Source organism: Aethalodelphis obliquidens, unplaced genomic scaffold, assembly GCF_003676395.1.
Source record: "Aethalodelphis obliquidens isolate GAN/ISIS:26980383/991018 unplaced genomic scaffold, ASM367639v1 scaffold38, whole genome shotgun sequence".
Lineage (NCBI taxonomy): Eukaryota > Metazoa > Chordata > Mammalia > Artiodactyla > Delphinidae > Aethalodelphis > Aethalodelphis obliquidens.
Window position 1 is genome coordinate 4,629,950 of NW_020837982.1, and position 27,958 is coordinate 4,657,907.

The window sequence follows — 27,958 nt, forward strand, 5'->3', positions numbered from 1 at the left end:
GTATGTTAAAATATTATTTAAATCACACCCTATCCCAGGGAGGAAACTAGCTTTAAGTTAATGGAACAGGTTAGGATGGGAAGCCATGGACTCCCAATTGTGTCTCTATCACACCACTTCTCTGGACAACTATAATCCACCCTAGAACTCTGCCACTTTCTCTCCTTAAGGCTGCCATACACCATTTTCCCCTCCATCCAGTCTCCCAAAGGCTCCTACACCCTCTCCCTTCCAATATATCTTAGAAAAGCAGCATGGTATGGTAGAAAGAACACCAGATGTAGGAGGTGGAACAGCGAAGTATGGTTAAGAGCACAGGCTCTGGAGTCAGAGGGGCTTTGGAATCTGGATTCTGGCATTAACTGTATAATTTTAGGCAAATTATTTAATTGCGTTGTGCTCCAGTTTACTCATCTGTAAAACTGGGATAAAACCACCTCCTTTATTGGGCTGTTTTGAAGGTTAAATTAGATAACACACCAAAAACAAATGTGTACAACAGTGCCTAAAACACAATAACAACTACCACGTATTGAGCAGTTATACTATATCAAAAGCTCTGGATTCGATCTCCTTCAGTATTTCAATTCCTTTTGACAAGTTATTTAACCTCTCACAGCCTTAATTTCTTCATCTTAAAATATAGGTAATGAAACCTAAGCCTCACAGGATTATCATAAAAATTTAAAATATTTAAAGTGAAACAATACGTATGAATGTATTGTCATGTAAAACAAATGTTGAATATGAATCTGTGGTGGGTGCTCTAACACAATGGAAAGTGATTTTGGCAGGGCAGGGTGGGGGACATTATGAAAAGTGCATTAAAAACAACATGGGGGAGCTTCCCTGGTGGCGCAGTGGTTGGGAGTCTGCCTGCCGATGCAGGGGACACGGGTTCGTGCCCCGGTCCGGGAAGATCCCACATGCCGCGGAGCGGCTGGGCCCGTGAGCCATGGCCGCTGAGCCTGCGCATCCAGAGCCTGTGCTCCGCAACGGGAGAGGCCACAACAGTGAGAGGCCCACGTATCGCAAAAAAAAAAATAAAAAATAAAAAAATAAAAACAACATGGGGAATACTGAACTCCCACTGCTGCTGGAGTCACTGCAGGGCTAACAAAGGCCATTCCCTAGTTGGGCTGTATCTAAGGCTCTGCACTGCACTTGCTGCCCTGTGTTACTCACAACTCCACCAGTGATTCCAGAGTTCAGGAGATTCAAATCAAGATTGCAACAGCTTAGGCACATTGTAACCTTGGGCCTGAACTCCTGAACAGCTATCAAGCCAGGCCCTGGAGGGAGGAAGACTGCTCCACCACTGTTTCTGTTGACTGGATGAGGTGAGTACAAGGAAAACCTGTTTTGAAAATGGCTTCCCAAGGTTGAGCGAGTTATTTTTAGAGTAGGTTTTTTTTTTTCCTTAAGTGAATGCTTAGCTAGGTCCTAGCAGCAAGTATAATTTGGGTATAAACATGAAGGATTTATAGCTTAGTGACAAATCTAGAAATTAAGTAACTACAGAAGATATCAAAGGTCCAAAAGAGTGTGATCTATGAGCTTGTGACCAGACACCAGTTAAACTTTAGACAAGTGACAATGATATGCAGGAAGCAAACATCACATTTTCTGCTTGTATTCAGCTCAGAATGCTTTTTTACATTAAGAAGTAGCTTTTTCACATGACAGGAAAGAGAGGCCTGAATTAGGCACACCTAGTATTTTTATCTAGTTTATCTTGAGTCTCATGAAAGTTTCTCCATTAAAGTATAGTTACTTATTTTAATAGATACTCATCCCATTAAAAAATTATTTATTGAGTGCCGCTATGTACCAGACATTTCAAGGTGTTGGGGGTATGAAGAAAAATTATAAAATAATACCATAAAACTTTATTACTTTATAACTTGAAATATATACCAAATGCAATTTGGAAACCAAGGTTATACTTTTTATTTAAAAATTTATTACTTAAAATATAACACAATACTCAAAGAACTTATAAATAGGCTAAATAAATTGGCTGTCATATATCTTGAGAATTACTTGGGATGAGCATGTCATAAACAATCTGGGTTCCACTTTGGTTTAATACTGTTTTGAAACATTAACTTTTTATATTCTCAGATACAAAATGATACAGATTCCTTCAAACAGCAACTGAGATAGAAATGATACTAGATTACTTGAGCAACAGTATTCTGAAGTGGGCAGCAATTTTCTTACTGTCCAAGCTCATTCAAACAGAGGATGTAGGGGAATTCATAATACCAAATTTACCAAATAGAATGAAAACTAGTTTCTATAGCTTTTCTTATCACATTTTGTCTTCCATAAACGAAAATTGTCTTTTGTTAGTCAGATACGATTCAGGCAGGACTATTACCAAAGACAGATGCAGTTTACCGGGGATAAATTACTGGGCACCCACATTAATAAGCATTCTTTATGATTTCTGGGAACGTTTAGGACAAAGTGAAAGAGAGATAAGATTAGACATCTGATTTCCCAGACTCTGGGTCAGGAGAATCTGAAGTTGTCGCCTTCTCTCTCTAGGGCAAGACTCAAATGACATTTCCATGCAGCTCCAGTTCCTGTTTTATGGGATTTCCAAAGGAGGAGTCAGGGAGAACCAAACAAAGGAAATGAGATGGAGAGCAGCCCTGTCCACCTGATCTTTCTGCAATGATGGAAATGTTCTATAAGTGTACTGTCCGACAGGGAAGCCACAAGCCACATGTAGCTAGAGTACTTGAAATGTGGCTAGCTGTGGCTGAGGAACTGAAATTTTAATTTTATTTAATTTTAATTTATTTAAATAGTTACAATGTGATTAGTGGCTATTGTACTGGACAGTACAGATCTAGAGACATAAAAACCCAAATCAGAGGTCTTAAAGTACTAATGAATGTAGGCAAGGTAGGTATTCTTACAGGATAAATGCTTATTGAAAGATCTGTGTTGCTTAGGTAACACCAGAGGTTAAAACCATGCAGGAGAAAAAGCTTCCTAAATGTGGTTTACAAGCCTGTGTAATTTCAGAGCGTACAATTAAAGGCTGTAAGTGGTATACAAGGTAACAACTCTGGCCTTGTGATCCTGGTGAACCCACATATCATTTTCAGGTTGACTGCTATGTACAAGCTCAGGTAAACACTAGTTTGGGAATCTTTCTGGTGACAATGTGATTTTTTTTTTTTCCTTCCAACATCAGGACAATGAGAATCACTCTTAGTCTCCTCTTCTCTTTGCCACTAAATTCTCCCAGGCCTGGGTCACACCCCTAGCTACTCCACAATCGCATTCTAGTCCTGAACCAGGAAGTCAATGCTTTGAGATATCTGGCAGGATTTCCTGAGGCTTATTATCTACAGTGCAAAGATCTGCTTAGCAGCCACATTCCACAGTCTTCCCAAGGTTTCTCCAAAAAAAATGGGAAAATAAAATGGAAAGCAACAAACCTTAGAGGCACAAAAAAGCCAGGTGATACATGGTATCACCTTAGGTATCATCTTAGGATGTATAGTGCTGCTAAAGCCAAAGGTAAATGATTATAAAAGGTTCTGTTTTGAGTTTAAACAATCATCCCCCCTGCCTTTCTTTAACTCAGAAGAAGAAAAAAGGAAGTGTAACATTTGACAAAAGCAAGGTGCAAGGCCATGGATATAAGAGACTGGAATTAAAGTGGGCTCTCTTTGAACCCAGAACCCACTGGTACACTATCACAAAGGGTGTGTGCCCCAGAACCACCAAATGAATCGTTACTGCTTAAAATAAAGAGGACTGCAAAGAAAAGCCAGTTTTTCCCCCCCTTGGAGATAGAAATTTAAATCATTTGCTTTATATCATTACCATCTAAAGATGAGAGGAAGAAGGTAAGGAATAGTGGTAAATTAGGAACACACAACCAAAGACATTCACTAAACATTTTTGTCTTTCAAGATTGTGTGACTAAGATACTTTTGATGTTCTCTAGTTTTACGCACTGAACTTTTAGAGTAGAACTGCATAAGGTGTTTTTGTGATAACCCAAAAGGTAACTGGAGTGGGTTGTTTAAAAAGAGGTTTTCTCATTCTCCCCTCTGTGGTACCATACCTGTCATTAGAGGAGAAATCCATTCCTAGGACGATGCTTTCTTCAGTGTCTTGTCTACCGTTAGTTGAAACCACTACCATATAGCGTGTTCGATTCTGGTAAGTACTTTCTAGTCTTACAGCCTGGAGGTTAATAGACAATAAAGAAATTAAGAAATTTAGAAGATCAATTTTAGATCATTCAACCCTTTTTACATCACCATTTTAAAGCATACTCAAGGAGATAGCAGAGCCAGTAATTAGGAGACCTAAATTCAAATCCCAGTTCATGGATTAACTATGAAAACTTCAGTAAGTTAATTGGAGGGAAATATAATAATACCTATTCCATTGGGTTGTAAGAATCATATGAAATAATGCATGTAAAGTACAGTGCTTGGCATATACTAAATGCTCAATAAATATTTGCTATTAGGATAATTTATAACAATAACGATTACCAGGGCATGTTCTAATGATCTAAGAGTGGAATGTGAGGTATATGAATGTGAGCACCTGACTCACAGATCCATGTCCCGCAAACAATTATAATAGGAAGCAAGGTTTAATATCTAAGAGGAATATACTCTATTGCATTCTTACAGATTATACACTACAAGATTTTCTTTAGTTTCAAATATCAGAAGTTTATATTATTTTTATCAAAATTATGGTATTTTAAAAGGTCCTTCAGAAAATTCAAATATGCACATGGTCTCAGATGATATTAAGGATTTACTGTTAGTGTGATAATGGCATTGTGGTTATGCCTTTTTCTTAAATATCTGGAGTGAGATGACCTGAGGCCCAAGTTTTACTTTAAAATCTTCCAACAATGGGAAGCAACAAGATATTCTTCAGTAGGTGAATGGATAAACTGTGGTACATCCAGATAATGGACTAAAAAGAAATGAGCTATCAAGCCATGCAAAGACATGGAGGAATCTTACAGGCATATTACTAAGTGAAAGAAGCCAATGTGAAGAGGCTAGATAGATAGTATGATTCCAACTCTATGACATTCTGGAAAAGGCAAAACTATAGAGTCAGTAAAAAGATCAGTAGTTGCCAGGGGTAAGGGGAGCACCAAGGATTTTTAGGGCAGTGAAATTACTCTGTATGATACTCAAGTGGTAGATACGTGTCATTACACATTTGTCAAAACCCATAAAATGTATAGCACCCAAGAGTGAACCCTAATGTAACTATGGACTTTGAGTAATAATGATTTGTCAACGTAGGTCCATCAGTTGTGACAATCTCTCTTGTGGGAGATCGTGATAATGGGGGAGGCTATGCTTGAGTGGGAATAGAGGGTACGTGGCAAGTCTCTGTACCTTCTGCTCAATTTTACTGTGAACATAAAACTGTTCTAAAAAATGCAGTCTATTAAAAAAATTTGCTAAGAGGGTAGATCTTCTATTAAGTTCACCACCATCGTCATCATGCTAAGGAGGAGGAAGAGGAGGGAGGCAGGGCTGGAGGGAACTTCTGAGGTGATGAATATGTCGATGATATAGACTGTGGTAATGGTTTCACAGGTACATACTTATCCCCAAACTCATCAAGTTGTATATATAAATATGTACTTTTTGTATGTCAATCGTACCTCAAAATAAAGTGGTTTTTAAAAAGTTCCAGCAAAGAAAGAATAAAAGGGGGAGATAAATGAAAGAAATCTGGCAAAATGTTGATGGTTATTAAAGTTGGGTAACAGGTTCATGCAGACATATTTTCTACTTTATATGTTTGGGAATTTTCTTAATAAGAAGGCTCAAAAAGATACTTTATAAACCTTAAAAATAAAGTAAAATGGCTACTAGTCAACATTCATTCAATTATTTACTCTGTATCTACAGTGTATATCATCAGGGCAGCCATGAGGATTCAATGGTGGAAGAGAGAGATATGGTTCCTGCCCTCACAGACTGTACAGTCTAGACTACTCTTCTTTTTATCTGTTAATAAAAAGCCAGGAAGATGTGCCCTGGAGGCAATATCCTCTGTATAACATACTCTCCCACCCCCACTCCTTATCTCAGAAGAGAAACGGTTTCAATCCTATCACCTGGCTCAAGAAATCTGTCACAAATTTGTTAGAAATTTCTATCTGGAATTCTTTCAGCGCTACTCTTCTTGGAGTCTCCTCCTTCATTCTGTCACTATTCCAAAAGTGGCCAGGCAAAGAAAAAAAAGAGACATCACATGACCCACTTAAAAAGGCAGAGGTAAGTCAGTCTCTCCTGGCTATCTTTTCACCTCTATTCTGATACTCCTAGGAAAAGCTACTTGTAAGCACAATCACCTGAAGTAACTACATTAAGCTTGTCTCTAATAAAGAGCTGATACACCAAGAATGTAATTCCCACCATACTAACTCCATGTATCAGGTAGAGAGCTGTACTGCTGACTTTTATGTTCCATGAAATAATAGAACATTTCAAACCAAATTCACTTGTGAGAAGCTAAGAGGAACTACTAGTTAAACTGACGAAGGTCTAGCCCTATTTGGCTGGGACCAAGTGAGCATTATACACATAGAGCTATGAGTAGCAGTAAATGCACATGAGGAGGACTGACAGGCAGCACAGACTCTATGATTCTAGAAACATTCCACAAAATATTAAACTAACCAAAAACCTGGTGCAGGTAAACTAGAATTTCTTATAAATAAGATCTCAGATATTATTACATATCTAAACCTGGGCTTGCTTTGGCAAGCTCTGATCTAACTGTTCAGTTTCCTGAATATGTATGTTACAGGTCTTTTATCCTGTCAAAGCTCTGAGAATTTCTGGAAAGGCTCACATGCAAATGACATGAAAACAACTAAACTATGCTTCTGATCATTTATCTATAACTTCTACACCAACTAGTGGGGACTGATTGGCTAAGTTGAAGCTGATAAAGGTAAAAACAAAAACAAACAAAAGACCTCCATAAATATTACCTATTATGCAAGTTATCAGGCCAAGTTAGCAGGTGGGTAGCAAGTTTCTTTGTGATATTCAAATAAAACATTAGTTGTTTCTCTTTTAAAAGTGAGGTGTGTATCTGTTTATCTATGTATCTATTTAAAATATAAAGAGCATTTCAAATGTTTGGCCCTCCCTTGCTTAATCTAATCAGAACAGAAGATCCTAAACCTAATGGGAAAGGCCCCAGTCATCTCACACTGATTTAGGCTTGAGAAACTGGCACATCACGGATTCATTCCATTTTAAGCTTCTTAGATGGAAGAATAGCACTTAGAGGTCTTGGGATTTGATCATGGACCTCTAGATAGCACCTACAGTTATTACTAAACCTTTACTAAATGGAAGTGGAGCTTTAATCAGTGGGTGAGAAGCCATGACGTTAACTTAACACCTACATCCTAATGAGAAGGGCAAGATCAAAAATTTTTTTTTCATTAATTAATTTATTTTTGGCTGCGTTGGGTCTCCGTTGCTGCGTACGGGCTTTCTCTAGTTGCAGTGAGCGGGGGCTACTCTTTGTTGCTGTGCATGGGCTTCTTATTGCAGTGGTTTTTCTTATTGTGGAGCATGGACTCTAGGCACGCGGGCTTCAGTAGTTGTGGCATGTGGGCTCAGTAGTTGTGCCTCACAGGCTCTAGAGCGCAGGCTCAGTAGTTGTGGCGCATGGGCTTAGTTGCTCCACAGCATGTGGGATCTTCCCAGACCAGGACTCGAACCTGTGTCCCCTGCATTGGGAGGAGGATTATTAATCACTGTGCCACCAGGGAAGCCCAAAATCAAATTTTTTTATAAAAAAATTTTTTTTGCAATGCCAGGGGACAGACCTGAGGCTTCGAAATTCCCTTTAAGCTTCAAGATTCTAGATTAAGGAAATAAATAAAAATTTAAGAGCCACAGCATAGAGAAAATACTAATACCCACCCTGGTTTGAGGTCTATTTCACTCCTGTGTTGGGGAGATTAACAAAATCTAATAATCTAATTTGATTCATTAAGTCAATCAGAGAAATATAATTTAAAATGGCAGTTTGCACATACCCTAATATTAGAATTGGCAGGAATTCCAATGTTTCCTCAGTTTCCAGAACTCACATGGAATAGATGACAAATAAGGCAACAATTCAGATGCATCTGATTAAAGTTCTCATTGAAAAGGATACTACTGAAGTTTACTCTAATCGCCCAAATAAAATAACATTTTGTTTTTTTTAACGTCTTTATTGGAGTATAATTGCTTTACAATGGTGTGTTAGTTTCTGCTTTATAACAAAGTGAATCAGCTATACATAAACATATATCTCCATATCTCCTCAACATTTTGGACTTAAAAAGATATATTTTTCTTACCTATCAATCTATTTATCTATCTATCTATCTATCTATCTATGGTTGGGTCTTCCTTGCTTTCCCTAGTTGTGGAGGGTGGGGGCTACTCTTCGTTGTGGTGCACGGGCTCCTCATTGTGGTGGCTTCTCTTGTTGTGGAGAACTGGCTCAGTAGTTGTGGCTCTTGGGCTCTAGAGTGCAGGCTCAGTAGTTGTGGCACACGGGCTTAGCTGCTCCACGGCATGTGGGATCTTCCCAGACCAGGGTTCAAACCCGTGTTGCCTGAATTGTCAGGTAGATTCTTAACCACTGCGCCACCAGGGAAGTCCCAACGTTTTGGATTTTAAAACGTGGCAGCAATAGCAACTGAGAAAATTATTCCAAGAAAGTCCATTTATTGCTAAATTTGGAATAGTACAAGTTTCAGGAGAACTGGATCCAGCAATCCTAGGTCTGAGAAGTCATCTCATTTTCAAAGCTCATCTTATCAAAGAATGTTAAAAACTTCCCTTGTTTAAATGCTTAATCTGATTATAAGCAGTTCACAAACCGATACAACAACTTCTCTGCTCAGCATCATCCAGCATCAGGAAATACTCCTTAAGTTTACATTGCACCTTTGTCTTTAATCTATTTCCAACAAGAATCTTACATCATGCCCCTACATGCAATGTTTATCCTGAGGGAAGCCACATTATAAAGTCCCAACGTCAGAAGGCAGCTCACGCAATCCATCAAGAAAGAAAGGTTTCAAAAGTATGCCAATATTAAATTCTAGCCAAAAGAACAAAGTTAATACCTAAAATTAAAATAGACTTCAGATGTGACACTAATGAACTAAAGAACACTGTCTTCAAAAGAAACAGAGCTTGAGGGAGTCTCTGGATTTTATTATTTTAAAAAATCTCTATGAAATTCTTTAAAAAAAGACCCTATGGGAGGACTTCCCTGGAGGTCCAGTGGTTAAGACTCTGCCCTTCCAATGCAGAGGGTGCAGGTTGGGGAACTAAGATCCCTCATGCCGTGGGGTGCAGCCAAAAACAAAAAACAAAAAACCCCTGCAAACCCAATGACTTATATCTGTGCAGGCATTAAAAACAGATTTATTTACTGACATGGAAAGATACCCACAGGAAAGTCTGACAAAAGCAGGTTATAAAACAACATTTAGATTTTCACCTGTTCGTTTAAAAAAAAAAAAAGATAAAAAAGGCACTCTCTGACATGACACATACTTTTTTTCTTCTTTCATTTCTGAGCTCAGATCAAGTACAGAAACCTTAATAGTTATAAAGGTCAGTAGTAAAATCTTTTCATCATGGCTCAGAACTGATTAGCCTTTCATACACACACTGCCCCTGCCCCCAACTTCATTCAACCACTGACAAGTCTTCAGTGATCCACTGTCACCTTATAAGTACATAAGCCCTTACTTATGTTTTAAATTACTTTATACTTTTGCTTCTCAGTACTACAGAGATCATGTATTAGGTAGACTGCAAGGTTTTCTGATGCTCAGATTTGGCTATTTTCATCACTGACCCAGTTCAGTAAGAGCAGATCGCAGAGAATCAGACACATACTCTTACACGTACACTTAAGACTAGAAGGATACTCATCCAAACAGTAAGAATGGTTTTCTTGGAGTATAGGATACAAAGTGATTTTTACTTTGCCTTTATGCCTCTCTGTACTGTCTGATTAAAAATTTAAAAATTAACCCCTTTTTCTTTTTGAAAAAAAAAAAAAACAAAACCAAAAAACTCATTTTCTTAAATTCTCCTGCAAATTACTCAAAAACAACTCCTAGTACCTTGTCAGCACCTCACTGCTAGTTAAAAACACTAGCTTAAGTTATTTTAAATGATAGCAAAGCTCTTAATTTCCCAGTCTATTTTTTTTTTTAATTAAATGGGTCTTTGATAATGTGCAAGAGCACTGTAAAACCACTGCCTTCATATTATCAGCTATGGTCTTCCCAAGTACTAAAGCTAACGCTTAAGATTGTATTTACAATGCAGAGCTTCCCTGGAGGAAAAATTAGTTTAGTCCTATTTTCAATGCTAAAGCAAAATGTGGGATTTAGTGCCTTTATTTGTTGTTGAGTTATTAAAAAAAATAAAAGCAGGAATTTCAGTTAACTATCAAACTTTTAACCTTATGCACAATCCCCAGAATGAGAGTTTCAGCATTTCCAATTTAACTCAAAACAAAAGGCTTTGCTTTGAGTCTACAAATGCTCCTTTCAGTTAGAAAAGTGCTAATTTGTCCAAAGTCACACAATGTATTCACTCATTTTCTTGAAGATGACTCACTCAATAATCTGAAACATAATGACTATGTGTTTGTAACAATTCAAAACAACTGCTGTAAAATGGCTTGTCACTTGAGCTCTGAATTAATTTAAAGGCGTCAGTTACATTTTTTGAATTTATATTTTATAAATGTAAAGCAGCTGAAGCTGCATACTTCAGCAGGAAGGAAAAAATTTAATTGCCAATTCTGCCTTAGTAACTGCTCCCTTATGCTTTCCCAAGTCTCTTGTGGTTGAAATTATTTTAACATTCAGAGGTGCAACCCAAATTCTGGAATTTTATTAATGAGAAAGAGATAAAGTGAGTAATAGACCTCAGCTTTTAGCTCTAGCCACAAATTTCTATCTCTATTTCTAATATATGCAAGTGACCATTATTATGGGTTTTAGAGGGGTTGTTCTCAAAGTGTGACTCCTGGACCAGTGCCATCAGCATGACTTGAAAACTTGTTAAAAATGTAAATTATCATTGCCTCCCGCTCCCCAAATCAAACTCTCAGGTGGAGTCCAGCAAATGTCAGTTTAACAAAGCTCTGGAGGTGATTCTGATGTACTCTAAAGTCTGAGCATCACTGCTTTAAAATACTAATGCTGGAAGAATTGGACCCCACTTTTTTCACTTAAAAAGAAGTGTTTAAAATAGAAGTATATCAAGAAATATAGACAAGATTTATGTAAGTATAATGCTACATTAGGATTAGGATATAAAATAATTTTGGAGGGATTTCTTATTTCAATTCCTTTAAATTTCAAAGTGAGTTTCTCAACAAAAATTAGTGGCCATGTCAAGAAGGCTATAGAGGCAGCATTCAGGAGAAAAAATGACAGAATCTAAACACAGAATGATCAGTGTAATTACCATAGAGTTCAGAGGGCTGATCATCAACTTTCCAATCATTCATGTATTCTACTCATTATCTCTCTTCCCAGACACAAAGCAGAGATCAGCTATTTGGATTTCCACAGATACATTAAGTTCAATTTCCAAGTTATCACCTTAGCCCAGAAGGGCTCGTCACCACGCACCTGGATTATTGCAATAACTACCCAGCAGGCTTCCTGATTTAAGTTGGCGGCCTCCTCCCCTCTACTCTGTATTAGCTTTTGAGGAATATTTCTTAAATACTGTAGCTGTCAAGTGCTCATGGAACATTCTCCAGGATAGATCATATCTTGAGTAAAAATCAAGCCCTGGTAAATTTAAGAAAATTGAAATCGTATCAAGTATCTTTTCCAACCACAACACTATGAGACTAGATATCAATTACAGGAAAAAATCTGTAAAAAATACGAACACATGGAGGCTAAACAATACACTACTAAGTAACCAAGAGATCACTGAAGAAATAAAAGAGGAAATCAAAAAATACCTAGAAACAAATGACAATGAAAACACAACGACCCAAAACCTATGAGATGCAGCAAAAACAGTTCTAAGAGGGAAGTTTATAGCAATACAATCCTACCTCAAGAAACATGAAACATCTCAAATAAACAACCTAACCTTACGCCTAAAGCAATTAGAGATAGAAGAACAAAAAACCCCCAAAGTTAGCAGAAGGAAAGAAATCATAAAGATCAGATCAGAAATAAATGAAAAGGAAATGAAGGAAACGATAGCCAAGATCAATAAAATTAAAACCTGGTTCTTTGAGAAGATAAACAAAATGGATAAACCATTAGCCAGATTCATCAAGAAAAAAAGGGAGAAGACTCAAATCAATAGAATTAGAAATGAAAAAGGAGAAGTAACAAATGACACTGCAGAAATACAAAGGATCATGAGAGATTACTACAAGCAACTCTATGCCAATGAAATGGACAACCTGGAAGAAATGGACAAATTCTTAGAAAAGCACAACCTTCCAAGACTGAACCAGGAAGAAATAGAAAATATAAACAAACCAACCATAAGCACTGAACTTGAGACTGTGATAAAAATCTTCTAACAAACAAAAGCCCAGGACCAGATGGCTTCACAGGCGAATTCTACCAAACATTTAGAGAAGAGTTAACACCTATCCTTCTCAAACTCTTCCAAAATATAGCAGAGGGAGGAACACTCCTAAACTCATTCTACAAGGCAACCATCACCCTAATACCAAAACCAGACAAAGATGTCACAAAAAAAGAAAACTACAAGCCAACATCACTGATGAACATAGACGCCAAAATACTAGCAAACAGAATCCAACTGCCTATTAAAAGGATCATACACCATGATCAAGTGGGGTTTATCCCAGGAATGCAAGGATTCTTCAATGTAGGCAAATCGATCAATGTGAAACACCATATTAACAAATTGAAGGAGAAAAACCATATGATCATCTCAATAGATGCAGAAAAAGCTTTTGACAAAATTCAACACCCATTTATGATAAAAACTCTCCAGAAAGTAGGCATAGAGGGAGTTTACCTCAACATAATAAAGGCCACATATGACAAACCCACAGCCAACATTGTTCTCAGTGGTGAAAAACTGAAACCATTTCCACTAAGATCAGGAACAAGACAAGGTTGCCCACTCTCACCACTATTATGCAACATAGTTTTGGAATTTTTAGCCACAGCAGTCAGAGAAGAAAAAGACATAAAAGGAATCCTAACTGGAAAAGAGGTAAAACTGTCACTGTTTGCAGATGACATGATACTACACATACAGAATCCTAAAGATGCTACCAGAAAACTACTAGAGCTAATCAGTGAATTTGGTAAAGTAGCAGGATACAAAATTAATGCACAGAAATCTCTTGCATTCCTATTCACTAAAGATAAAAATCTGAAAGAGAAATTAAGGAAACACTCCCATTTACCACTGCAACAAAAAGAATAAGATACCTAGGAACAAACCTACCTAAAGAGACAAAAGACCTGTATGCAGAAAATTATAAGACACTGATGAAAGAAATTAAAGATGATACTAACAGATGGAGAGATATACCATGTTTTTGGATTGGAAGAATCAATATTGTGAAAATGACTACACTACCCAAAGCAATCTACAGATTCAATGAAATCCCTATCAAACTACCACTGGCATTTTTCACAGAACTAGAACAAAAAATTTTACAATTTGTATGGAAACACAAAAGACCCTGAATAGCCAAAGCAATCTTGAGAAAGAAAAATGGAGCTGGAGGAATCAGGCTCCCTGACTTCAGACTATACTACAAAGCTACAGTAATCATGACAGTACAGTACTGGCACAAACACAGAAATATAGATCAGTGGAACAGGGTAGAAAGCCCAGAGATAACCCACGCACATATGATCACCTTATCTTTGATAAAGGAGGCAAGAGTATACAATGGAGAAAAGACAGCCTCTTCAATAAGTGGTGCTGGGAAAACTGGACAGCTACATGTAAAAGAATGAAATTAGAACACTCCCTAACACTGTACACAAAAATAAACTCAAAATGGATTAGAGACCTAAACGTAAGGCCAGACACTATAAAGCTCTTAGAGGAAAACACAGGCAGAACACGCTGTGACATAAATCACAGCAAGATCCTTTTTGACCTGCCTCCTAGAGAAATGGAAAGAAAAACAAAATTAAACAAATGGGACCTAATGAAACTTAAAAGCTTTTGCACAGCAAAGGAAATCATAAACAAGACGAAAAGACAACCCTCAGAATGGGAGAAAATATTTGCAAACGAAGCAACTGACAAAGGATTAATCCAAAATATACAAGCAGCTCACGTAGCTCAATATCAAAAAAACAAACCACCCAATCCAAAAATGGGCAGAAGACCTAAATAGACATTTCTCCAAAGAAGATATACAGATTGCCAACAAACACATGAAAGGATGCTCAACGTCACTGATCATTAGAGAAATGCAAATCAAAACTACAATGAGGTATCACCTCACACCAGTCAGAATGGCCATCATCAAAAAATCTACAAACAATAAATGCTGGAGAGGGTGTGGAGAAAAGGGAACCCTCTGGCACTGTTGGTGGGAATGTAAACTGATACAGCCACTATGGAGAACTGTATGGAGGTTCCTTAAAAAACTAAAAATAGAACTACCATATGACCCAGCAATCCCACTACTGGGCAAATACCCTGAGAAAATCATAATTCAAAGAGAGTCATGTACCACAATGTTCATTGCAGCTCTATTTACATTAGCCAGGACACGAAAGCAACCTAAGTGTCCACTGACAGATGAATGGCTAAAGAAAATGTGGCACATATGTACAATGGAATATGAGCCATAAAAAGAAACGAAACTGAGTTATTTGTAGTGAGGTGGATGGACCTAGAGTCTGTCATACAGAGTGAAGTAAGTCAGAAAGAGAAAAACAAATACCATACGCTAACACATATATATGGAATCTAAAAAAAAAAGAAAAGGTTCTGAAGAACCTAGGGGCAGGACAGGAATAAAGACGCAGACGTAGAGAATGGACTTGAGGACACGGGGAGGGGGAAGGGTAAGCTGGGACGAAGTGAGAGAGTGGCATGGACATATACACACTACCAAATGTAAAACAGATAGCTAGTGGAAAGCGGCAACATAGCACAGGGAGATCAGCTCAGGGCTTTGTGACCACCTAGAGGGGTGGGATAGGGAGGGTGGGAGGGAGACACAAGAGGGAGGAGATATGGGGATATATGTGTATATATAGCTGATTCACTTCATTACACAGCAGAAACTAACACACCATTGTAAAGCAATTATACTCCAATACAGATGTTTAAAAAAAAAAAATACTGTAGCTGTCCCATGTAACTTCTTGGCTCATAAAACCTGTAATGCTTCACTACAGATTACTGAAAAGGTAGAGGTACTAAAGGTATTAAATATTAGGGGGTCAGATAGGGAATGTAAATGAGTGGAGTAGTCCACGTGAAGATTAAATGGGTAGAAATACTTTTCACTTTCCACAAAGAATCATACTCATCCCATTTTTACTTTCCTACTTTTATTAGATGTTTTACTACAAGGCAACAGTGAAGGAACGATGACAAATGGTGACACTTGACTTTAGTGTGCAGGAGACAACAGAATATGTACAAATTACAGTAAATTAAGAACCCAGGCCATACTGATGCCCTCCCCCTACCAAGTCTAGCCAAGTTTTGCCATGTAAGAATAAGGTCCCAGTGTTGTCAGAATTCTTGATTTTTCAAGAAAAGCCCCAAGTCTGGATTTCTATGTGAAATCATCCAGCTTTAAAATTCTGGCTCAGATTTAAAACAACGACAACAGCAGCAACAAAAACCACTGTGTGGTCCAAACAAAACATATCTCTGGCCTGTGGACTGCCAGATTGAGACCTCTAGTTTGGAGCATTAAGTCCCTATTTGCCTGCCTTGTCTTTTGGTATTTTAACTTCCCTGTATTAACAACAGTCCCCATACGTAGGCAGCATTTTATACTCTGATATGCTTTAGTGTCCGTTTGATTCTCTCAACTGTGAGAGGTAGAAAAGAGATAAGGAAGCAGGCACAGACAGACCAAGTGATTTGTCCAACATCATATGGTTGTCACTAAGCCCAGGTCTCCTGACTCTGAGACCAGCATAAACCTTTGGCCACTTAACTCTCTCCCTGTCCCTCTTATGTGTGCTTTTGCTTCAGTCATGCCCTCATCTAGAATGACTGTCTTCTTTCCTTCTGCCAATCTCATCATCTTTCAAGACCCAGCTTAAGCTCTACTGTCTATATAAAACCTTCCTCAACTAGGTTAAGTGGCCCAGTTTCTTTTTTCTGAATTTTAATTGGTGTTATGGTCAATAACTTACAAACTGGCGCTCATCAAGTCTTGAACCAAATTATTTCACATCATTTCAGATTAACTCATATCCCCAGTTACATTCTAAGCTCTTTGATGATGGGGACATGTCATTCTTCTTTTCTATTCCACACAGTTTTTATGCTGGGACATAAAAATGACTGTTTAATGTTTGCTATCTTAGACAGTCTTTTGAGGAAGAAAGTTATAATAATACCTCTAACTTACCAGCCTGATGTTGTCTTCTGGGCGGAGTAATATGAACATTGCTTGGAGATGCTGTTGGAGGTCACCTGGTGAAATTTACAAAACAAAGGATAATTATTCTCCATTGTAATGTTAACAGAGAGGATTCCTTCTACCCTAATAACTTGTGTAAAAGAAAGTTCTGGTTCACTGAGGGACTCTAATTAGACACAGAAATTGAGTGAGTGTCTTCATATGAATGGTAGACTGGATCTCTATACATTCACTTTTAAGTCTACACTACATTAAAATTTGCTTCGTGTTTGTCCTATGGAAGCTGCACTTGAAACCAGTCAGTTTTGTACCATGATTGATGTTGATGAGAGCGATGGTGAAATGTGTTGGGCAGAGAAAGCACTGGCTGTGCTTTCAGGCCCACTGAAGGTGGAATCAAGGGAATCTTGAAATTGGGATGTATGGTATACAGTGTTAGAATTATCTCTAACTTTTAAAAAGCTAACCATTTTGCCATTCCTATCTCTGTAATTGTGATATTCAGTTGCACTTAATCTAAGAAGAATTTTAGATTCCCCCCTAGAATAATGTCAACAGTTAAAAATGATTTCCACATCAGTAGCTGATATTAAAAAGATATTAAATCCAGCAGATCTCAAGGGATATATATTCTAGTGAACATATTATTAGGTGCTTTAAAATGGCCAATCAGGGACTTCCCTGGTGGCGCAGTGGTTAATAATCTGCCTGCCGGGCTTCCCTGGTGGCGCAGTGGTTGAGAATCTGCCTGCTAATGCAGGGGACACGGGTTCGAGCCCTGGTCTGGGAAGATCCCACATGCCGTGGAGCAACTGGGCCCGTGAGCCACAACTACTGAGCCTGCACGTCTGGAGCCTGTGCTCTGCAACCAGAGAGGCCCCGATAGTGAGAGGCCCGCGCACCGCGATGAAGAGTGGCCCCTGCTTGCCACAACTAGAGAAAGCCCTCGCACAGAAATGAAGACCCAACACAGCCGAAAATAAATAAATAAATAAATGAAAAAGAATCTGCCTGCCAATGCAGGGGACACAGGGTCGAGCCCTGGTCTGGGAAGATCCCACATGCCACAGAGCAACTAAGCCCATGTGCCACAACTACTGAAGCCTGCACACATAGAGCCCGTGCTCCGCAACAAGAGAAGCCACTGCAATGAGAAGCCCTTGAACCGCAACGAAGAGTAGCACCTGCTCGCTGCCAACTAGAGAAAGCCCATGCGCAGCAACAAGGACCCAACACAGCCAAAACTAAAATAAATAAATAATAGCCAATCATTATTTCAATCCTCACTTGCTTTTATACATCCTATAAAACTAAGTTGAAATTACTTTGTATTAAACTATTATAGATTTCCACAATTTCCCTGTTCTGTACTAGAAAATCGGAAGCTTTGGCTAGTAGGAGATAATTAGATAATGTGCTATCATGAACGATAACCATCAGAGAACAAAAAAACTTCATTCCTGACCAACCCTTTTTCAGGAGTCTAAAGTGACTAATGTGCCTGCATAATCATGGATGCCACCGTAACCTGTTCTCACATTGGTCTTGGAATCTACATACATAATTTTCATCCACGTAACTTCACAGCTGTTAATGATGAGATGAAATGCTGATATGTGCAAGAAGTAGAGAGAGACAGGAAGAAAAAAGAAGTACGTTGGCAAACAAGTATGTTTGTCCCTTGTGGCTTGTGGGATCTTAGTTCTTCCACCAGGGACTGAACCCAGGGCCCCTGGCAGTGAAAGTGTGGAGTCCTAGCCACTGGACCACCAGGGAATTCTCCCCTTTCTGTTAAAAATAAAAGAATCAGCGTGGAGAGACAAAGTGTTAGGTAGGTATAAACAATGAAGAATGACTACAGTTACAATTGAGGTAAGCAGCTCAGGCTTTTAAAAAATTAAGTTTCCTTTTGTTCTCTCAGGACAAATAACCTAAAGAAAGAATTTTCAGGATGGAGAACTTCTAGAGGAGAAACATTTCTGGGCAAACAGCTGCCCTAAGACTCCACTCCAAGCACTAGTGGCCCAAATATCTAGCTGGACCTTCTTAGAAGGTCCGACAAAAGTCAGGGAGCCCTACCCCTACAGTAGGGCTTCCTATGCGAGCTGGGTATGTGGAAGTTCAGGTTCGCTAGTGGTGAAAAGTACTGCCATGAGGTATTTCCTCTTGGGAAACTGTCCTTCACAGAGACTAATAGAGGCAATATACCCGTACCATTAAGATCCTTTTCCTACATTTTGTTTTCATATACTTCACTGCGGGTAGCCAAGTTTTAGACTTCAGTTTGATTTTAAAGACTTTTGGTTGTTTCTCTTTAAAATGTTAGCAGACATTCACTTATAATATCACTTTTTGATTACAAAAAAGTACTTGGATATTTTTAATGAAGCCCAGATAAAATTCTAACTCGTTCAAGAAATATGCATAAGAAAGTACCATTAGACAGAGTAAGCCCTTGATCTGCTTGCAATTCTGCCATCATCTTTCAGTTACTGCCGGCTCAGCCAAGGGAGCTCCAGCTTATGTGAAGGTCTGGCTCTGTGAGCAGCATTTATACTCACACTGCCTCATCTGTTCTGGTCTGGATCACAAGTAAAGTCCATTCATCTTGTGTTAAATCTGCTTTTCTTTTTGGTATGGAGAAAGCTAAGTGAACAAGGTCAAGTAGAAACCTGGGTGGCAGCTGAAGAGCCACTGACCCCACTTGCTATTACATGCCACAGAGCAATTTGCCTAACATCTTAGTCAGACACACTGGATTTAAGCCAATATTTTGTCTTCTTTTTACTGTGATAAATATCCACACCAAACAGAAACCCAAAGCTCAGCTGGGTCTACTTCCTCTGTGCATTCAAGTTTTTGTGGCGTTGGGGAGGAGTTCCCCCCTTGACTCTGGTGGTTGGCGTTGAAGAGGAAGGTTTTTAGAAAATGTAGTACAAAGCTAATTTGCCAAAGAGTTTTTTCACCTGCCCCTTTTAAAATTTTTCCATGGCTGGAGAGTTTTGGTAGGAGGATAATACTGTCCAATGAGATGGATTATAATTCTGAGCTGCTACATTTGGAACTAGATGAAGGTCCAAACAAGAAGTAGGGCAGCCACTAAAATAGCTAAGATTACCTGCACTGGAGTTAAACTCACTACTGGCTCCATGGGACACAGTACTTCTGGCTTTCACCTCTGACCTACACACTCAAGGTTTACAGTCTTCTTTCTTCTCTTCTTAGTAGTTCCAATTGCTTCCACTCCTGGACATCACACGTCATCAAAATGGCACATTTTGGACAATAAGCAAACACTCTTTGTATAGCACTGATTGGGATTTCTCTAATTGGTGTCCTCAGGACAACTGACTTTTTTTTTTCCCCCCCAAATGACACAAGTTAGGCTTGCTGTTAGAAGAGAGGCATAAGGCTGATTATCTTCCTTTAAACTGTGGATATCCTATACCTGGAGACCTCTTTCTCTAGACCAACTTTCTTCAATTCTTTCTTAACCTCATCACCACAATGCACCTGACTTTAGAGAAGTCTAACATATGGAAATATTAAATGCGTACACTACTGTTAGTGGGTGTGATACAGAGATTTATAATAAAATAGATAGATATTTGGTCTTTGTCCAGTTCCTGGCACAGAGCTGTTAACATCACTGGAATTTCTTTTTTTTTTTTTTAACATCTTTATTGGAGTATAATTGCTTTACAGTGGTCATTGGAATTTCTTAAGTGATGTGGAGCAAAGAAGGTGTCTTTTGTTCTATTAATGACTTGACTCTATGAAAGCACCTAGGGATGGGGGCTGTTGCCAGGGGAACCAACCGTGTGATTAGAGGGTTGGAACTTCCTTATCTGGGCAGGGGAGAGGGGCTGGAAGTTCAATGGATCACCAATAGCCAGCAATTGAATTAATCATACCAGTGTAATGAACCCTCCACAAAAACCCAAAAGGGCAGGGTTCAGAGTGCTTCCAGATTGGTGAACACATGGAGATTTGGGGAGGGCATACACTGAGAGGGCACAGAAGCTCCGTGCCCCTTCCCACATACCTTGCCCTACGCATCTCTTCCATCTGGCTGATCCTGAGTTATATCCTTTTATAATAAGCCAGTAATCCAATAAGTAAAATGTTTCTCTGAGTTCTGTGAGCTGCTCTAGCAAATTAAACAAACCCAAGGAGGGGGTCATTGGAACTTCCAATCTACAGACAACCCGGACTTGTGACTGGCACCTGAAGTTGGGGGTAAGGGGGGCAGCCTTATACAACTGAGCCCTTAACCTGTGGAATCTGACACTATCTCCAGGTAGATAGTGTCAGAATTGAGGTGAATTGCAGGACACCCAGCTGGTGTCTGAGAATTGCTTGGATGTGTGGGGAAACAAGCCTCATATTGGTACTGGGTGCAGAATATTAGTGGGTTATTTCAAAATCAGAGTATTACACTTATCCCTAAGTGAACATTTATTTGATGATTCCTTGTTTCTATAAAAGTCCTCTGAATTAAATTTCCAGTCTTTTTAGCGTGAACACAATCAAGAAGTAGACTCTGGTATTTAAGAACTGGTATTTTAATATGTGATATCGTAACTCTTGTTAACACAATAGTGCTACTGAATTTATTTATATTAGTAATATGCCATATTAGTCTCCTCATAACATCACTAGAGAGCAGACAGAAAAAAAAAGTCATCTTTGGTTAATCGATTTTGCATAGAGTCTGAAGAAACATCTGAACATCTTTTAGCTGATTACCAAAACCTTAATCGAGATGTCACATAAGACTTCATTAGTGTATTTTTGTGCCTGATTATTTTTCCAACAAAAATTTATTGTTGAACATCTACTTCGTGTATAAGGTATTCTGCTAAGTGCCAGAAATATGGTCCATGAGAGCGAAAGAAAAGTGATTACAGCATAGTACAATGCTTTCTTTCACCATTACAGAACTGTTGAAGAAATGGCGATGAGGTACTCAGTCTTTTAGAACAAAAGGTAAAGAAACCAAGAAAAGGAGTGGCATATGTGGAGCTTTACCTGCATGCTTATTGCGTCTGTGGCTGATTCTTGGTGTGGATGAGCCATTTCCCCGTGGCAGAAAAAGGGCAGCACCTTTGACCGTTAGAAAGCTCTCGCTGATGCTATAAGGAAAAAGTAAAAATAAATAAATAAACAAGTAATTTAAGGAAGAAAATCAAACAGTAAGATGAAGACCGACTTTGGGATTGTTTTCTCTTCCCTTTTCTAAAGTTCCAACCTCATGGGATGAAGTAAAAATAAAATCAAAAGAGCCTCTGATAAACAACAAGGTCCTTCCTACTGTATAGCACAGGGAACTATATTCAATATCCTGTAATAAAGCATGATGGAAAATAATATGAAAATGAATACGTATGTGTGTGTGTATACACACACACACACACACACACACACACACACACGTATAACTGAATCACTTTCCTGTACAACAGAAACTAACACAACATTGTAAATCGACTATACTTAAATTAAAAAAAAAAGAGAGACTCTGGTTACTCACACAGTCTTGTCTACTATAATTTTTCTGAAACAAAACTTACAATATTCTATATACATTACACGGTAGCAGTTAAGAGTGAAGGCTTTGGAAATATAGGGTAAAGGCTCTGGAACCAGACTGCCTGGGTTTGAATCCTAGCTCTACTACTTCCTACTTGAGTGAATTTTAGGGGGCCTAAGTTTCTTTATCTATAAAACAGGGATTAATAAATAAATTGAGGTTGTTGTGAGGAATCAATAAGAATAAGAAGCTTCTTAGAGTGGTGCCCTTAATAAATATTACTTTAACAACTAACAGAGCTAACAGATCTATGGTTATCAATAACTAATAGATCTATGGTTGTCAATAATGGTGTTTCAACAGCATTCTAATCAGACGTGAAATACGATACAATGCTTAGCTACTAATAATGGATCCAAAGTTTGCATAAAAGACTTATATTTAAAATATACACACATCACACTAAAGTGTTACTCAAAATTTTACTTTCACAAACTTGCATTTCCATATGATTGAAAAGGAGTAGTGCACAGGAAGTCTGGTCAACCCATGGAGTTTGCCCTCCATGTTAACATCCTTTATGTGAATGATAGCTCAACAGAGGTGGGGAACTACTGCTCAGCAGAGAGGCTATTCAAAATACAATTACTAGTGGACATCCACAGAAAACAGAAATTGTATCTAAATTATTTCATATCGACAGACTTAGCCTTTCAATGTTATCTACAGAATCTGAAAAGGATAGAACTTCTAAGTCATTAATGGCAAAGTTTAGAAACACATAATGAAGGATTCCAAGATTGCTTGCGAGTACACCATTCAGTGTTAGCTAATGTATTGTAAATTACACTGTGCTCCCTACTCAACATTTCCACTTGGAAAACTAATTGGCATTTCAAATTTACACTGCCAAAACTATTCTCTTGAGTCCCCTGCAAACCTGATCCCTAGCTTCATCCACCCAAGTTGTTTGGTACAAACGTATAACAGTCGTCCTTGGTTTCTCTATTTCCAATAATATATATCTAATCCATCAACAACACCTATGAGATTTACTTTCAAATACATCTTGAATCTGCCCATGTAGCTCCATTACTACTCTGACAATGGTCCAGGGTACCACTGTTTTTCACTTAGACTACCGTTAAAACGTTTTCTTTTATTACAGAAAATTTCAGACATATACAAAGTAGAGGTAATAATACATGAGCCCCCCACATTCTCATACATTTCAGCTTCAATTCATGGGCAATTCTGCTTTTTCTATATCTTTACCCCTTTCGCCCTATCCCTGAAGTGAAACTAACCCCAGACATTATATCAGCAAAAATCCTCTAAACGGGTCTGTCTGCAACTATTTCTGTATCACTACTATCCACTTACCAAACAGCAACCAGAGTGCTTTAAAATATACAGATAAATATCATATAATGTCACTTTCCTGCTTAAAACCCACCAACAGCTTCCCTTTTTATGTATAAATTAAACCTGAAGTCCTTAGCTGGGACCTCAGGGCCCTGTTAACAGCTGATAAGAAGTTATTTCTCTGGTCTTATACCATCTCCCCTTTTGTTCACTATGACCTGGTTGCACTAGCCTTCTTTCTGTTTCTTCTATATTTCAGGCCCCTTCTGAGGGCCTTTGTGCTCTTTGTTTTCTACTTGGGACACTTTTCTCCTGGCCTGTCACTATTTAAGTCACAGCTCCAATATCATCACCTCTCGCCCCATCCCAATCATACTCTATCCTGTTGTCCTGTTTTGTTTCCTTCAGGATATTTATCATAAGCTAAAATTGTATTTATTCACTTGTATACTTGATTGTGGTCATCTCCCTATGATAGAATACAAGCTCCACGAAGAATAAGACTTTATTTTGCTCAGCACTGTTGTATCTTCAACACTGGAAATAGTGCCAAGCACATATTAAGTGCTTGACAGATATTTGATGGGTAAATGAATTCATCCCAGGGGTTTTTTCCCCCCATACTCTTTTATCTGACCCATCCCTGAAACAGGAATTGTAATTTAGGACAAGAAAATAGAAATTCTGTAATCTCACAGGTAAAAAGTAATGATTACAGAATTCAATATATGTGGCAGATTACTGGGCTGTAAAATACAAATGTGTGATGATAAATTAATCGATTAAATGAAATTAAATCATCTCTATAACAGTTGTCAGTCCTTGATTCAATTTTATCGTTTAATCATGTGGCATGAAGCTGATATACCTTTAAGGTAACTTGCCAAATAGACTGGAATATGTCTTCTAAAAACAAACACAAGACTCCACAGCGGCCACTTTACAATTGTGCGTGCTGGCTGCCTTTGTTTTGTTTTGTTTTCATCTTTAAATAAAGCATTGCACTCTTGTGGTCTGTTGCACAAGTCTTGTCTCTTGTTACATTTGTGGTATGCACATGTCACCCTGCTGTGGGTCACTCTGTTTCACTCACATTACAGGAACAACCTAAAACAAAATGTCTGAGCGACAGGATGAGTGGGGTACACCACAGACAGGAAATGACATTCACACTGCTGCCAACACAGCAACTGTCTGTTTTACTAAACGAAAATATTTTAAAAATAAAGGCTAAATAGTCTACCTATCAGCAGGCAAGTTACAGCTATGGGCACTTTGGTTTCCAGCACGCAAAGGGGTCTCTACATCTACTAAAGAAGTATATTTGTTGAGAGCTTATTTCAGTCATTCTTTTGTAAGACAAAAGTAGTTTCTCTTTGACAAACACACCAACTTCCTGGTTTTTAGACTTCTGGAATATTATTCTTAGATACATTTGTGGCTTATGCTTTAAAGCATATTTCTTAAGTGTCTTCTTTAAAATGTATGTAGGGCTTCCCTGGTGGCACAGTGGTTGAGAGTCCGCCTGCAGATATAGGGGACACGGGTTCGTGCCCCGGTCCGGGAGGATCCCACATGCCGCGGAGCGGCTGGGCCCGTGGGCCATGGCCGCTGGGCCTGCGCGTCCGGAGCCTGTGCTCCACAACGGGACAGGCCAAAGCAGTGACAGGCCCGTGTACAGCAAAAAAATAAATAAATAAATAAAATAAAATAAAATAAAATAAAATGTATGTAGTGCTTTCACAAGGGGAGGATTGGGGTGGAGGACAAGGGCCCTTGGTTAACTCAAAGCTACCTGGAAAATTTCTGATTATAAAAGAAAAACCAGGAGTCAAAGTCACAATTGGTATAAGGGAAAAGATGCCGTTCTATTTGAGTCATTTATACAAATCTCAATAAACTTTTCTGATACAACAAAATGCACAGCAGGTCCAGCTGGGCCAGGAGACTGCCCTAGTAGGTGCGATCTAGGCCCCCAGAGAGTCATGGCAGATACACTCTGGATGGTACGATCAATCCTCTTTATTCTGTGGCCCCAGATTATGACTCCCCAGTTATCACAAAAGTGGCATAAACTGTTGATCACAAGGGGACCAGGAATGAAAGTGTAGCTAATTACAAAAAACCCTTTTCATCACTGAAAAAAAGTCAAAGTTCTATAAACGCTATCAAAGATGGGATGGCAACATGGTGGCATGGAAGTGAAAAAATAAAATTCGAAATCACCAGAGTTTAGGAGGATCAATTTCAACTTGAAAATTATATGCTTTATTTGCATATGAAGAAAATAATATGTATATTTAATCACATGTACTTCAGTGTAAGGTAAAGGCTTAGTATATCTTGCTGGAATAGTGAGAGACATTTATGTAAATATTTGTCTTTCTGAAGCATCTGGCTAAAGATTCAATCAACACAGAGCTGGTCTCTAATTTAAAATCTAGAAAGGCAGGTGAAAACTTTTAACATGTTTTCTGAACTGACCAGTTATCTAGAGCCTGGCCCAGGAAGAGGAATGCTCCAGTAAATTCTATGGAGCCATCTGTATGTGATTACAGATGTCCAAGTTAAACACAAACCTCAAAGGACTTAAGAACCCCCATATTCAGGAAAACACAAGATAAAGAACATTCTCCAAATCTAAAGTTGGAGAGTCATTAGCTGCTTGATGAGAAAATGACAAGGATCATCTTTCTAACACAGTGACAGTGACATTCTCCAGTTTTTATCAGAATACGTCTGAAGAACATCTACCCTTCCCTTGCCATAAGATCACTTGCTCAACAAATGGAAAGTCATCCCTAGTTTGATACATGAACTGAGCTAATAACAGCTAACTTGAGTAGATGCCAACTGTATGCCAGGCACTGAGCTAAGCACTTTACCTTATTTCATTTAACCTTCACAACAATCCTATGAAGTAGGCACTATTTTTTACCCCCAGTTTACACATAAGAGACTGAGGGGCTCAGAGGTGGTAAATTATCTGCCCAAGATCATACAGCTAGCTAGCAATCCTCTGAGTAAAGATTCAAACCAAGTTCTGACTTGAAAGCTCATGCTCTGAATCACTCACTCTCTATTATGCTGTTCTAGTTTTATGATATAGTTTATGGAAGATGAAACACAATGCCTTCCCTACAGAACTTTTCAACAGCACAGAATTTAAAAGTAGAGACAGAAGTGAAAGAAAAGGACTGAAATCCATTCAGATCTCAACTCTTATTCCTTTTTTGTTCCCCCTATCAAGGCCATGAACAGAAAGACTTTACTGAGGGGAATGAAGAACATCTGGCTGAGAGATGAATCCAGATGGGCTGGACAGCAGAGAAAAGAACTGGGAATGACAGTAGCGTTTTAGTCTCAAAAACAGAGGAAGGAGCACTCTGTTTTAAATAATTTGGGAAAGCACTCTGGGCCAATCCCTCCCAATCAAAAGCACTTTGCAAAGCATGAAACTCGTTAACTGGCAGTTCCTTCTCAGGCAAAGTGTAGAGGAAAAGGTCAACTAAGTGAAGAAAATACTTAACTGTTCTCAGGTTAGAATAACCTTTGAGGAATGTGGCCAGGGTGGTCACCCGTGACCAGCAGGAAGGCCAAGGAAGCAAAACAAAGCAATGACACACCTGGCCAAACTGCTACATGTTAGTTTGACAGACATTCTTCTGTTTTACATGTAACACACGAGATGAAATGAATCATTCACTATGGGAAATCAAGTTTCATAAAGTGGGTGTAACGCTTTTACTTTAACATTAAAATGAAAAAGTAGATTTTCATGTTTATAATGTTTCTAATGCCAAACTCTTGAGTTTGTTTGGCATTTCTGCCTGAAGCCAAAATTCATAGGTAAATTATTGTGTAATACTGATGGCACAAAATGTTATTGCACAAGGTAAGCTAGTTAGCATTTATGTAAAATTCGAATACACATAATCTGAACTGTTATATTTTTATCTTGAAGAATATTCACTTATGGGAAACTTGCAAATACATTTCACTCTCCTAACAACACTCTCCCTTTCCTGATAAGCTTTCTCTGCTAATTTAGTTACTTAATTTCAGATTCAAGGTACTAGGGCAGCTCTGTCAATCCCATTAGGTGGAAAGGAATTCATGTCCCCACTCAGTGTGACCACATCCCACAGAAAGGTAAGTTCATAATAAAAAGTTTCAAATATCAGACCAGAGGCCAAAGGACTACAGAGCTATCAATACTAGTGCCTACTGAAAAAGTCTGGCTAAATCCAAAAAACAGGAAGGACAAAATCACTGTGCCTTGATGGATGAAACATGGCTACAAAAGTCAAAAGCACACTTCAGGTAGTGAGAAAAGTTTGATTCTGCAATCCTAAAGAAATTTAGCTTACAACGGGAGAAAATCCA

At 38.5% G+C, this 27,958-nt stretch overlaps 1 protein-coding gene and 2 non-coding genes across 7 annotated transcripts in view; all 3 read right to left on the minus strand.

Annotated features, from left to right (window-relative positions):
- SSH2 (slingshot protein phosphatase 2) overlaps positions 1-27,958 on the minus strand; it is a 247,840-nt gene that overhangs the window by 48,673 nt on the left and 171,209 nt on the right. For all 5 annotated transcript variants that reach the window (XM_027130501.1, XM_027130496.1, XM_027130499.1 and 2 more), the window contains 3 exons: positions 21,706-21,809; positions 16,663-16,727; positions 4,094-4,215 (listed from right to left, as the gene is read on the minus strand). In XM_027130501.1, coding sequence (XP_026986302.1) covers positions 4,094-4,215; positions 16,663-16,727; positions 21,706-21,809 — 291 coding nt within the window. The remainder of the gene's footprint in view (positions 1-4,093; positions 4,216-16,662; positions 16,728-21,705; positions 21,810-27,958) is intronic.
- LOC113633197 (small nucleolar RNA U2-30) lies at positions 9,629-9,698 on the minus strand. Its single transcript, XR_003438111.1, has one exon. It is a non-coding gene; the product is annotated as a small nucleolar RNA U2-30 (small nucleolar RNA).
- LOC113633198 (small nucleolar RNA U2-19) lies at positions 9,837-9,916 on the minus strand. Its single transcript, XR_003438112.1, has one exon. It is a non-coding gene; the product is annotated as a small nucleolar RNA U2-19 (small nucleolar RNA).